The sequence below is a fragment of the Crassostrea angulata genome, chromosome 2, assembly GCF_025612915.1.
Source record: "Crassostrea angulata isolate pt1a10 chromosome 2, ASM2561291v2, whole genome shotgun sequence".
In the NCBI taxonomy this organism is placed as follows: domain Eukaryota; kingdom Metazoa; phylum Mollusca; class Bivalvia; order Ostreida; family Ostreidae; genus Magallana; species Magallana angulata.
In genome coordinates this window covers 53,343,139-53,354,652 of record NC_069112.1, presented here as the reverse complement: position 1 = coordinate 53,354,652, position 11,514 = coordinate 53,343,139, and the positions used below count along the sequence as shown (strand labels likewise).

Sequence of the window (11,514 nt, the reverse complement as noted above, 5' to 3'; positions counted from 1 at the left end):
TGGTAAGTTCAAATTACATATCACACATAGGAATTCAAAATTGTAGGGGTTGGGGAACAATGTATATAGCATCCAAAATTACAGGCCTGGTGATAACTATAATTTTGTTTTTGTATGGAGAAAACATTTCACGACAAATTTTAAATAATAATATATTGATAAATTAAACTTCACTTTCCTTTGTTCTTTTAAACAGATAATGCAGAGCATAACATTATTCAACTTCAATATCACTGATGGGGGGAGGGGTGGTATGCAAGTCTGCTTGACATGTGTTGTAATATCATCCATGTTATCTGATTTCACATTATATTTGACAGAATATTTACTATAAATGATCTTCAATCTCGAACAAGATGATATTTATATTGTGATTGCTATGATTTTTCCTGACAGTTTACACCTCTACAACTATGCTCCTTGCTACTGAATACTGCCAAACTAGAGAGCATCCACCATATCTCATGCAAATATATCAGAAAGGCCTTTGGGCTTTATTGAATTTGACCTTGCACCAACCGATATTATCACCTCATAATACTGAAAGAATGATTCCATTTTCCTTAACTATCTACGATAATTAATTTTACGCATATGTGCAATGGATGTGAGGAAGTAGTCATTAAATCGATATTTGAACAGTTTAAAACAATACCCTTAAACCATTATTTCTCCTGAACACATGTCATGCATTACTAAGTGGCGCAGCTATATAGCTATAAGACATATCCATTTTGGTCGATCATATCTGATGATGTTACTGTAAACCAACTTTTATTCGCGTACAAGAAATTTTCGCGTTTGCGGGTTATGAAACTTTTTCCCTGCAGTGATCACTATCTTCATTACCCGCATGAATCACACAAGAAAGTATTTCATTGTTTATATTAACATCTTTTTTAAAGCTAATTAATATATTGATCAGGAAAAGTAAGTAAAATTCACTAAATTACTGTTAATGTACGTAAGTAAGGTAGCTAAAAGAAACAGCCAAATCATCTTCTGTGAATCTGACATCGTCTTGATTATTTCGTGCAGTCCGTAATTTTAACTAGGTCGCTATAGGTTTGGACCAATCAATAAACAGGGATTGTTGATATTTGTCCTGTCATTTTCTTGTCAGTTTCAGCTGCTGTAGATTTTGACCAATCGATAAATGGGGCGTGTAAATTACAGTCAGGCTGCTTATATAGAGCTATGATATGAATTAACTATAACTTTCTGTGAGAAATAGAGGAAATCATACTTGGTAGATGTAAATTTTTGTGAAATAAAGTCGCAGTGAATAAAAATTGGTTTACAGTTTTGAGCTATAGGATTCAAAATTGATTTGTATTGTTATCACAGACAAAGACATTTGAAAATGAAAATATTGAATATTAATATCAGATTTATGTTTACAATATACTTATGTATTCATTCCATGTCACTAGTTCTATGACATTTAAATACATGTGTATTGACTTTCAGATGCCAAAACGAAAACAAAATGAGCGTGCTCAGAGGCACAGAGATAAGTTTCGAAAGAGAAAAGAGAGACGAACTCCAGACTCGAAAGAAGCCATTGCGGCTGATACCTGTTCAGAAGAGTATGAAGACAAATCATCTAGAGAACTAGCCAGTGCAGCACAGAAACCCACAGCCAGGATTCAGGCTTCTCAAAATGAGAAAATGAATCTACCTAATGCCTTGGGTGTTGCATCTCCCCAGGGAAGTCTGAGTACCATATACGTGTGTACGACACCGATCTCTGATTCTGAATCATTGAATACTCCAGAAGGAGTATCTGTCTCTGATTCAGTCTGTACTCCTATGAGTGTACCCTGGCAAAATGATGGCAAGATGCCATGCCTTGCAGATCAGACGCAAACATTTCCGTCTTTGCAAGATGGAATGGTTATGAAAATAGATGCTCATATGTCTGACTTGGTTAACACAAAAGCACAGTCTAACTTGGTATCTGAAATAGAACGAACTAACCTGGTAACGAATCAGAACTGTTTCACCAATGCAAATATCAATGTAACAACAATTTCAAATACATGTACTTCAGATTCAAAGCTAAATGATAAGGCATCATCTTCTGTCTACCCTCTCAGTTCAGGGAAACCTTCAGTTCAATTACCTTTGCATAAACAAAGTAAGAAAGACATTTTTGCAAACAGCCATCATTATGATCATATGTGCAAAAGCATTAGACATGTAAACACAGAAAATCATTGTGTCCCTTTCATTCAGGGAAACTTCCACCAAGCAAATGCAAGGTTTGGATCAAATGCTGGGCTACAGTGTGTACCTAACTGTTTATCAGCTTTAACATATAACAAGTTGTTATCAGCTACTGAATGGACAGCCTTTGATATGGACAAAATACTTATAACTGGAAATGAGCTTTATGATACCTTACAGAGATACACATCAATACCTCATCAATATCTCTTGATATCAGACCTCCCAAGAAACCTTGATATTCATGCCGAACTGTTTTCAATCTCCTTATCTGACTCCATCGGTTCTCTAATACCATTACCTCTTGATGAACAGATTCCAGACCTGAGACCATTCAATGCAAAGCCTTTGAAAGAAGCACTGTGTTGTAGCTTATCAAACACTGATGGATGCTTTATATGCTTTAATGGAAATACTATGTTAGTTGGAAAAGTCAACCAAGAATATTTCATATTTGACTCTCATTCACGGTCACCATGTGGCAAGTTATCAGAAAACGGCAAAAGTCTCTGCAGAATTGTTCAAAGTATTCAAGACATATACATGCATGTCAATGAACTGGCACAATCCATGGGATTTACAACAACTGTTGAGTGTGAAGTAACTGGTGTCTCCAGCAATTTTGGTTGCATATCCCAAAATGATCCTAGTCAAGGAAATAATATCAAAGGTGTGTCTGAAGATGTTGAGTGTGAAATAACTGGTGTCTCCAGCAATATCTCTTGCATTTCCCAAAATGCTGCTAGTCCAGAAAACAATATCAAAAGATTTTCTGAAGATGTTGTATACCTTGGTCAAGAACAGAACATTGCAACTGATTTTCGTATGATATCTGCAAACACCAAAAAGAGGTTTTGTAATACATATCAAATACCATTATATGATGATCGAAACTTTGTTGCTATTGACAAAAGTCTTGTTCCATCTCCATTTCGGTACCAAAGAGTTTTAGGAGACGGTAATTGCTTTTTTAGGGCCATCTCTTGTTGCATGTCTGGTTCAGAAGATGCACATGATATCATGCGCACAAAAATGTGTGAACATGTCAGAGAAAATCATTTAATATTTGGAAATCTTCTCAGATCAAACATTGAATCCCTTCAGGGTTACATAAACAGGATGTGCATTCCTGGAACTTGGGCAACAGAGTTTGAAATTATTGCTATGTCTCACATGTTACATGTTGAAATTTTCACATTTAGTGATGGCATATGGAAAAAGTTTTCTGGTAGACTAGTCGACAAATATTGGGTTCCAATAGAAGAAGCTATATACCTTGATAATGAAAATGAAAATCATTACAATGTAGTAGTTTCAATGACAAGTTTTAATACAGAGAGAGAACCTATTTACCAAATTCAAGATAACATTCAATCAAAAGTTGAACAAAACAGAAAGAGGAAACGACAATGGAGTCAAAAGCAATATCACAAGAACAAGCAATTCAGAGCAAAATTGCTGCAGCAGAGAAAGTCAGCATATACCAAATCCAGATCAACCAAACTTCAACAACTGAAAGTGAAGTATTCTAAAAATAAACAGTTCAGGCAAAAATTGCAGAATGAGATGAGAAACAAATACAGACAAAATGAGAAAATTAAAGCACATATCAAAGCTTCATGTAAATACCGTTATCAAACAAATACAAAGTACAAAGGCATGGTGCAGAAACGCAGTCAGGCTAAATATCATAATGATGATTTGTTCAAGATGAAAGTAAAGGAATACAGCAAAACAAAATACAACAGAAACATGTTGTTTAGAGAAAAAATTAAAGTAGAAAACAGATTGAAATACAAATCTGACAAACAGTTGAAAGTGAAAAAAATAAATGACAGTAAACAAAACCACACGAAAACAAATCACAGAGGGAGAACAAAAGAGCACTTGCAGAACATGTGCAAAGACAACACACAATTCCAAGGAAAGAGGGAAATATCAAGGGAGAAAAGCAAATTGAACAACCATGAAGAAGCAGTGAAAGTGAAACAAACAAAGAAAATGAATGCACATGAAAGAGATCTTATGGAAAGGGATACAAAAGAAAAGAAAGGAACAATTGGTGGAATCTCACAGAACCAGTTAAGGAAATCCACCATAGAGACTAGCTTAGAGAATCCAAAGACGCAAAAGGAAAGAAAAGAAAACAAAGAGAAAGCCAATCTCAAGCATGAAAAGCAAGATAAACACAACTTTGTTATGGAAAATTTCAAAAAAAAGACAAAAGAGCAACCATGTTATCCATGCTCTTGTTGCCACAGAATTTTATTTAAGAATCAAGTTTTAGAGTATCATTTCGAAAATTTCAAGAAGAAATCTGAATCAATATGCCAAATTGCCAAGGTGTGTGTAACAAACAAGTACTCACATCAGTGCTCAGAGACGTGCCCAAAAGGTTGCTTATATTCTTCTCAATGGTTGTGTAAAACTTGTTATGCAAAATTAATGCGTGGTCAGATTCCGGCTGAATCTGCCATAAACAATATGGATTTAAAAGACATCCCAAATGCACTGAAAGATTTGAACTCATTGGAGAAACACTTGATAGCTTTGCACATACCATTTATGAAGGTGGCTTGTTTGCCAAGGGGTGGACAAAATGCTATATATGGGCCTGTTATTTGTGTTCCAACTGATACTCATAAAGTCATGGCATTGCCCAGAAATGTAGATGATGAAATGCTGATAAGGGTTAAGCTGAAACGAAAACTGGAATTTAAAGGACATTATGAGTACCAGTTTGTTCATCCATCTCATGTCCAAAAGGCTTTGGATTTTTTGAAGGAGAACAACAAGTATTATACAGATATTCAAATTATCAATAAAGAATGTAGTCAAACTGAAGAAGCTGAAAATTCAGAAATAGAAGCTCACTTGAATGGAAATGAAGAGCTTTTCGAAGAATGTACAGACCCCGATGAACAAACTGTGACAGGAATACAATATGACACTTGCCTTCAACCTGCAGACATTGGTCAAGAAGTTTTGGACCATTTCTTTAACGACATATACAATATAGCACCAGCTGAAGGTAAAAACCCAGTCAAAATGCTACAAGAGAAAGGCAATGAAGCTAAGTGCTTTCCGCATTTATTTCCCTATGGAGAAAACACATGGACAGAGGACCGAAATGTGAAAATAACTCTCTCAAGGTACTTTAATAATCGCTTAATGAACGCAGATGATCGGTTTTCTAGAGACATTGATTACATTTTTTTCAGTCAATACTTATCAGAACTCAAACAAGTTATTGATAAAACACAAATTTCCATCAGGAAGTCATGTGCTAAAACTCACACTGGTTCAAAAGTTACAGCAGAGATGCTGCAAAATCCAGAAACCCTTAAGCATGTGATAAAAAATGATGATGCTTTCCGATTTCTACAACCAATTAGAGGCACACCATCATTCTGGCAAGGTGTTCAAAAAGACTTGTTCGCAATGCTTCGGCAAATTGGGATACCAACATGGTTTTGCTCCTTTTCATCGGCTGAGTTTCGCTGGAATGAAATTTTAAATGCTATCATGCATCAACAGGCTGACTGTAGAGAAGCCTGCGACTTAAACTGGAATGAAAAGAGTAACATACTAAGGTCAAACCCTGTAACTGTCGCACGAATGTTTGAACACAGATTTCACATTTTCCTTCATGAGGTTATATTAAGTGCAGCTGAACCAATTGGAAAAATTAAGGATTATTTCTTCAGAGTCGAATTTCAACAAAGGGGTTCTCCACATGTCCATTGTTTATTCTGGGTTGAAAACTCCCCAAAATTAATTGAAGATGGGAAACAGAGAGTTTGTGACTTCATAGACAAGTACGTAACTTGTTCCATTCCAAACACAAGTGAACATAGTGAGCTACATGACACTGTTGTCAATGTGCAACAACACAGCAAAAAACACTCCAAATCATGTAGAAAAGGTGGCAAGGAATGTCGATTCAACTTCCCAAAACCCCCATCTTGTAAAACATTCATAACATCTCCATGTGAAGATGAAAAGCCAGAAGAATCATATGATCAATTGGAGGAAAGAGCAAAACTTCAAAAATCAGAAGCAAAAAATATCTTACTCTCAATTTGGGACAAACTTCAATCTGAAGAATTTGATTCAGACACTACAACATCAGAAATATTAGCCAGTGTTAATATCTCTCAAGAGATATATGAAAAAGCAATGCAACTAATGAGTTCAAAGCAAAGTGTTGTACTAAAGAGAAATCCGAATGAATTATGGATTAATCACTATAACCCTTTCCTCTTGGAATGCTGGAATGCAAATATGGATATACAGTTTGTGCTTGATCCTTTCAGTTGCATTGTTTATGTTGTGTCTTACATATCTAAAGCTGAAAGAGAGATGGGAATGCTGCTGAAACAAACAAAGATTGAAGCAGCGGAAGGAAATATGGATGCAAAGCAAACAATGAGGAAAATTGGATCAGCATATTTGCACCATCGTGAAGTCAGTGCACAAGAGGCTGTTTATCGTATTTGTAATTTACGAATGAGAGAATGCTCACGAAAAGTGATTTTCATTCCCATTGGGGAAAATCCCACACGATTAAGCAAACCCATCTCTGTGCTAACTGCTAATAAAAAACACCATCTTCCAGATGTCATTGATGAAAACTTAGACACAGAAGAAGATGAAGATGATATGTGGATGATCAGTATTGTTGACAGATATCAGCAGAGACCAGATTGTCAACCATTTCCATCAATGTGTTTGGGAACATTTTGTTCACAGTACAGGGTATTATCCAAATCGCAGATACCAAAAGAACAACAAAATGGAGTTTATGAACTGAAGAATGGCAAGGGTTTCATTAAAGTCAGATCCAAATCTGATCCAGCTATCATTCGTTATCCTAGATTTAGTTCTGAAAAAAACCCAGAAAAACACTATCAATCCCTGTTGCAGTTATTTCTGCCATACAGAAATATGTGTCAATTGAAGCCACCAACATTTGACCTTTATCAAACATTTTATGAATCTGGTTATGTGACCCTTGATGGAACAACAACATTAAAGCCTGTTAAACAAATTGTTGACATGAATCATGCTAAGTTTTCATTGAATGAAGAACAATTGGATCACGCTCAAGAAATGTTTGAAACATTAGGAGATGTTGAGGATGCTTGGGCATCATTAACACCTGAAGCTGAGTTGGAAAGAGACCTGGATGAAATGTTAAAAAAGCAAAGCAAATGTCCAATTGAACAAGATGAAAACATACCAGACCTAGAAATGCCAAAACATGCACTTGATGTTCCATACACAATTACAAATGATAATGCAAAGAAGGCAGAAATTTACCCATTGTTGAGATCTATGAACAAAAAACAGAGCGAAATATTTTATTGGTTGAGAGATTGGTGTTTGAAAAAAGTGTCTGGAAAAAAACCTAAACCATTTCACATATTTGTCACTGGTGGAGCAGGAACAGGCAAGAGTCATCTGATAAAAGCTGTTCATTACGAAGCTTCAAGAATCTTGGAAAAGGAAAGCACAGAACCAAACAAGACAACAGTGCTGTTGACAGCCTTCACAGGAACAGCAGCTTTCAACATTGGAGGTTCCACAATTCATCATGCTTTCTGTCTGAACAAGTACATGCCAATCCCGTATGAACCATTGAAAGAGCACAGTCTAAGTCCAATTCGTGCTGAACTGGAAAATCTGAACATTCTTGTAATAGATGAGGTGTCAATGGTCTATAAGAAATTGCTCTATTATATCCATGAAAGACTAGTTCAGATTAAACAAAACAAAGATGAGCCTTTTGGTGGAGTTTCAATTTTGGCGGTTGGAGATTTCTTTCAACTACCACCAGTCAAACAAAAGCACAATGAAAGACTGTATAAGGAAAATACCACATATCCATTTGATCTATGGAACGAAAACTTTAAACTTGTAGAATTAAATGAAGTAATGCGACAAAAAGAAGACTTAGTGTTTGCTCAAAGTCTCAATTCATTACGCACTAGAACTGCTGATCAAAATTTACCAAATGATGTTCTTCAAATGCTGAATCGTTGCAATCGAGATGGTAATGATTCAGCCTTGCATGTTTTTGCAACAAATGATGAAGTCAATCAGTATAACCTGAAAATGGTTAAACAAATAGGAAAAGATCTCAAAGAGGCTATCGCAAAGGATTTTGAAAGAGAAAGAACAAGTGGAAAAATGGTATTACGGGAAACACCATTTGTGCGTCACAAATCCGACGGAATTCCCAGTTCAATACTGTTATGTGAAAATGCGAAGGTCATGATAATCCGCAATATCGATGTGTCAGATGGTCTTGTCAATGGTGTCATAGGAACAGTAACAAAAATAATTGAAGACAACCTTGATATGAAGTCAATAGAAGTGTGTTTTCAAAACAAATCAATCGGAGTGAAATCAGGAATTAAAACAAAAAATGGCAATCTTGTCCAGATACGTAGATGTGAAGAAGAAATGAGAACATTGTCAAATAAAAATTTTGTGAGACACCAATTTCCAATTAGACTAGCTTGGGCATGCACAGCTCATAAAGTGCAAGGCATGACAACTGATGAAATTGTTGTTGACTTGAATAAGATATTCTCCGCTGGACAAGCATATGTTGCTTTAAGTAGAGTAACATCAGAGCAAGGTCTTAGCATTTCAGCATGTACAGAAGCAACAATCAAGAAAAAAATATACGCAGACAAGGAAGTGTCTGAAGCACTAATGGAGATGCCACTCTTCTTACATAATGACCAAGACTTAACAGAGTCATCCTTAACGATCATTTTGCTAAACATACAAAGTTTATCTAAAAACTTTGCTGAAATGACCAATGACTCCAGATTTAAAAAAGCAGATATCATATGTTTGACTGAGACATGGTTGACTGAGTCAGTGCCTGTGAACAAATATGACTTTGAAGACTATACTTTACACCATGTTACAAGGAAAGAAGCATACAAAGACACAGATGATTTGTTTCGAATGTTAAAAGCCTCAAAGGGGGGTGGAGTTGCAATATACAATAAGGGGTATAGGAACATTTCAATTCATAGGGTTCCAGTAGACAACATAGAGGGAATGTTAATGAAAGATGAACAAACCAATGTTTCAATCATTGTGATATACAGGCCAAATGTTTACCCCCTGAATAAATTCCATCAAAACTTGGATATGCTCCTGAAAGTCTTGCTCAAAATGACTGGACATAAAATAATTATGGGAGATTTCAATGAAAACCTCCTATCCACAACCAAATCAACACCAAAGCTCATGGAAGAGAATGGTTACCATCAGTTAGTCACCTTTCCCACAACAGAAAACGGGACACTCATAGATCATGTATATACCAACATCCCATTAACACAACTTCAAATTCTTCCATTACCAACATACTTCAGTTATCACGAGGCTATAACATTAACATTAGCCAAAGATGCACAGCTGAAACACTGAATAAATTATCTGTCAATGTCATGGTTTAAGATACAGTCAACTCTGTTAAGGTGGCTCTATACACCACTTTTTGATAACGCAGTATGCAAAAAAGTAAATCTGGAAGCATGAAATTCTAGTACTGGCTGATTTAAAGTGAGGCGCGTTGTATGGGGACCGCTCTTTTAAAAAAATTGTTAAATGAATAGTCTTAGATTTAATTTGTTAATTGGAAAAATCATTACTTACAAGTAAGGTGACACCTTCACGTTGTGTCAAATTATTTATCGAAATAATAAAATAAAGTAAAATTTTCAAATAGTTTCTTCCCGATATTTGACATCTCACAGCGTAGCGCAGTGGGTTAGTAGGTTTGCTTCAAACTTGTAGGTCATGAGTTTGAATCCCACAGAGGACAATTAAATTAATAACTTTCCAAAATTTTCTAAAACGTATTTTTTGGTTGAATACTATGAAAAAGAACTCTAAACCTGTGAAAGGATTTAAATTATAATATACTTTAATCAACATTAATATTGACAGATGTTCTCAACCATTATAAGGGGATGGGAGGTTGGCTTTGAATTTCTCTCAGGTTGGGATACATAAATCCTATCATCGTAGTTAAATTTCCCCTTTATTTATTTGACTTAGTTTTGCATTAAAGCAAATAAATTCACACATATAGGTACATAATGAAATATGTGTGTATATATCATTCAATCGTGATATTAAGGAAATTCCCTTCAACTCAGAAATGGAAAGTCCCCAAGATGTTTGGGCCTAATTGGGACTTAAAATTAGGAACAATAACTCTAACCTGAGGAACTTTCATACCAAATAAAATTTGATAAAAAATTTTTTTGTGTTTGTTTGCCATCATTTTCATTCAAATTTTTTATGTCACAGTTATTGAAAAACATTTTCTTATAACTTCTAACAGCTTTTCAAGATGATATGTCAACAGAGTAAGAAAATATGAAAATTAATGTTTTGGGGGAAAACTAACAAAATTGCAATAATAAAATTTCTGATTGTTAAGAAGTATTATATTTATTTTTAGGTGTCCGAAGGAACTATCCATCATGTGACAAGAAAATTTCTCTCAATTTGTTAATACCGGTAGTTAACTTTTAAAAAATTATTTTACAAAAACACAAAAAAATTAAAAAATTCTTTAAAAATACCTTTACTACCCCTATCATCATTTTAATATTTGATAAGTATATGTTTTGTGGTCTTCTATAGAAAATTGGAATAAAATGTGGGTTAAAAATAATAGATGCATAGCTTTCGATAGGGCAAGGATCTATATATCACATAATTGACCGCATATGAACTAAAATATTGATATCCCAATATCTTACTGAAAGTTAAATCAAAAGATAATGCTTAAAAGATTCATTAATTCTGGTTTCTGACAAATATGACTGTTGTCCCAAAACAGCATGGACAGAGCACATAACTTAACATTTGTTCACTGCAATTTAAAACACTTCCATGTCCTCAAACCCATTGGCAAAAATACCGAACGAATGAAATCTGTACTTTATTTATTTCTTGAGAAAAATAATTAAATAATTCGTCATGATAGATTTTGTAATGCAAATTTAAGAAAAATCAAAAGCAATATCTCTCAAATTCTGAAATGTGGTTTGCAATATCATTCACAACTTTAATAGCATTAAAAGAATACTTCATTCACAACAGGCTAGATTTGAATTGGGATCTGATAATCCCTTACTAATAAAATGGATCTATTGGACTTCCATTAATTGCAATTTATGTACTATTTATTCTCAGTATCTGATATCATTCCATTGGAAATTTGCATTAAGCACCAAGTATATA

General features: G+C 34.7%; 1 protein-coding gene across 1 annotated transcript; it reads left to right on the top strand.

Moving 5' to 3' along the window:
* The first annotated feature begins 1,470 nt into the window (after positions 1 to 1,470).
* On the top strand, positions 1,471 to 9,684 carry LOC128174489 (uncharacterized). Its single transcript, XM_052840034.1, has 2 exons — positions 1,471 to 1,983; positions 2,239 to 9,684. Exons 1-2 carry the CDS (start codon positions 1,471 to 1,473, stop codon positions 9,682 to 9,684), a joined length of 7,959 nt encoding a protein of 2,652 aa, XP_052695994.1.
* Positions 9,685 to 11,514: the final 1,830 nt, after the last annotated feature.

What these genes read in the sequence shown, in the direction of transcription:
- LOC128174489 (XM_052840034.1), top strand. Translation starts at nt 1,471, where the DNA reads ATGCCAAAACGAAAACAAAATGAGCGTGCTCAGAGGCACAGAGATAAG. An exon ending in AAATAGAACGAACTAACCTG is followed by an intron (nt 1,984 to 2,238) that starts GTAACGAATCAG and finishes CCTTTCATTCAG; the next exon opens with GGAAACTTCCACCAAGCAAA.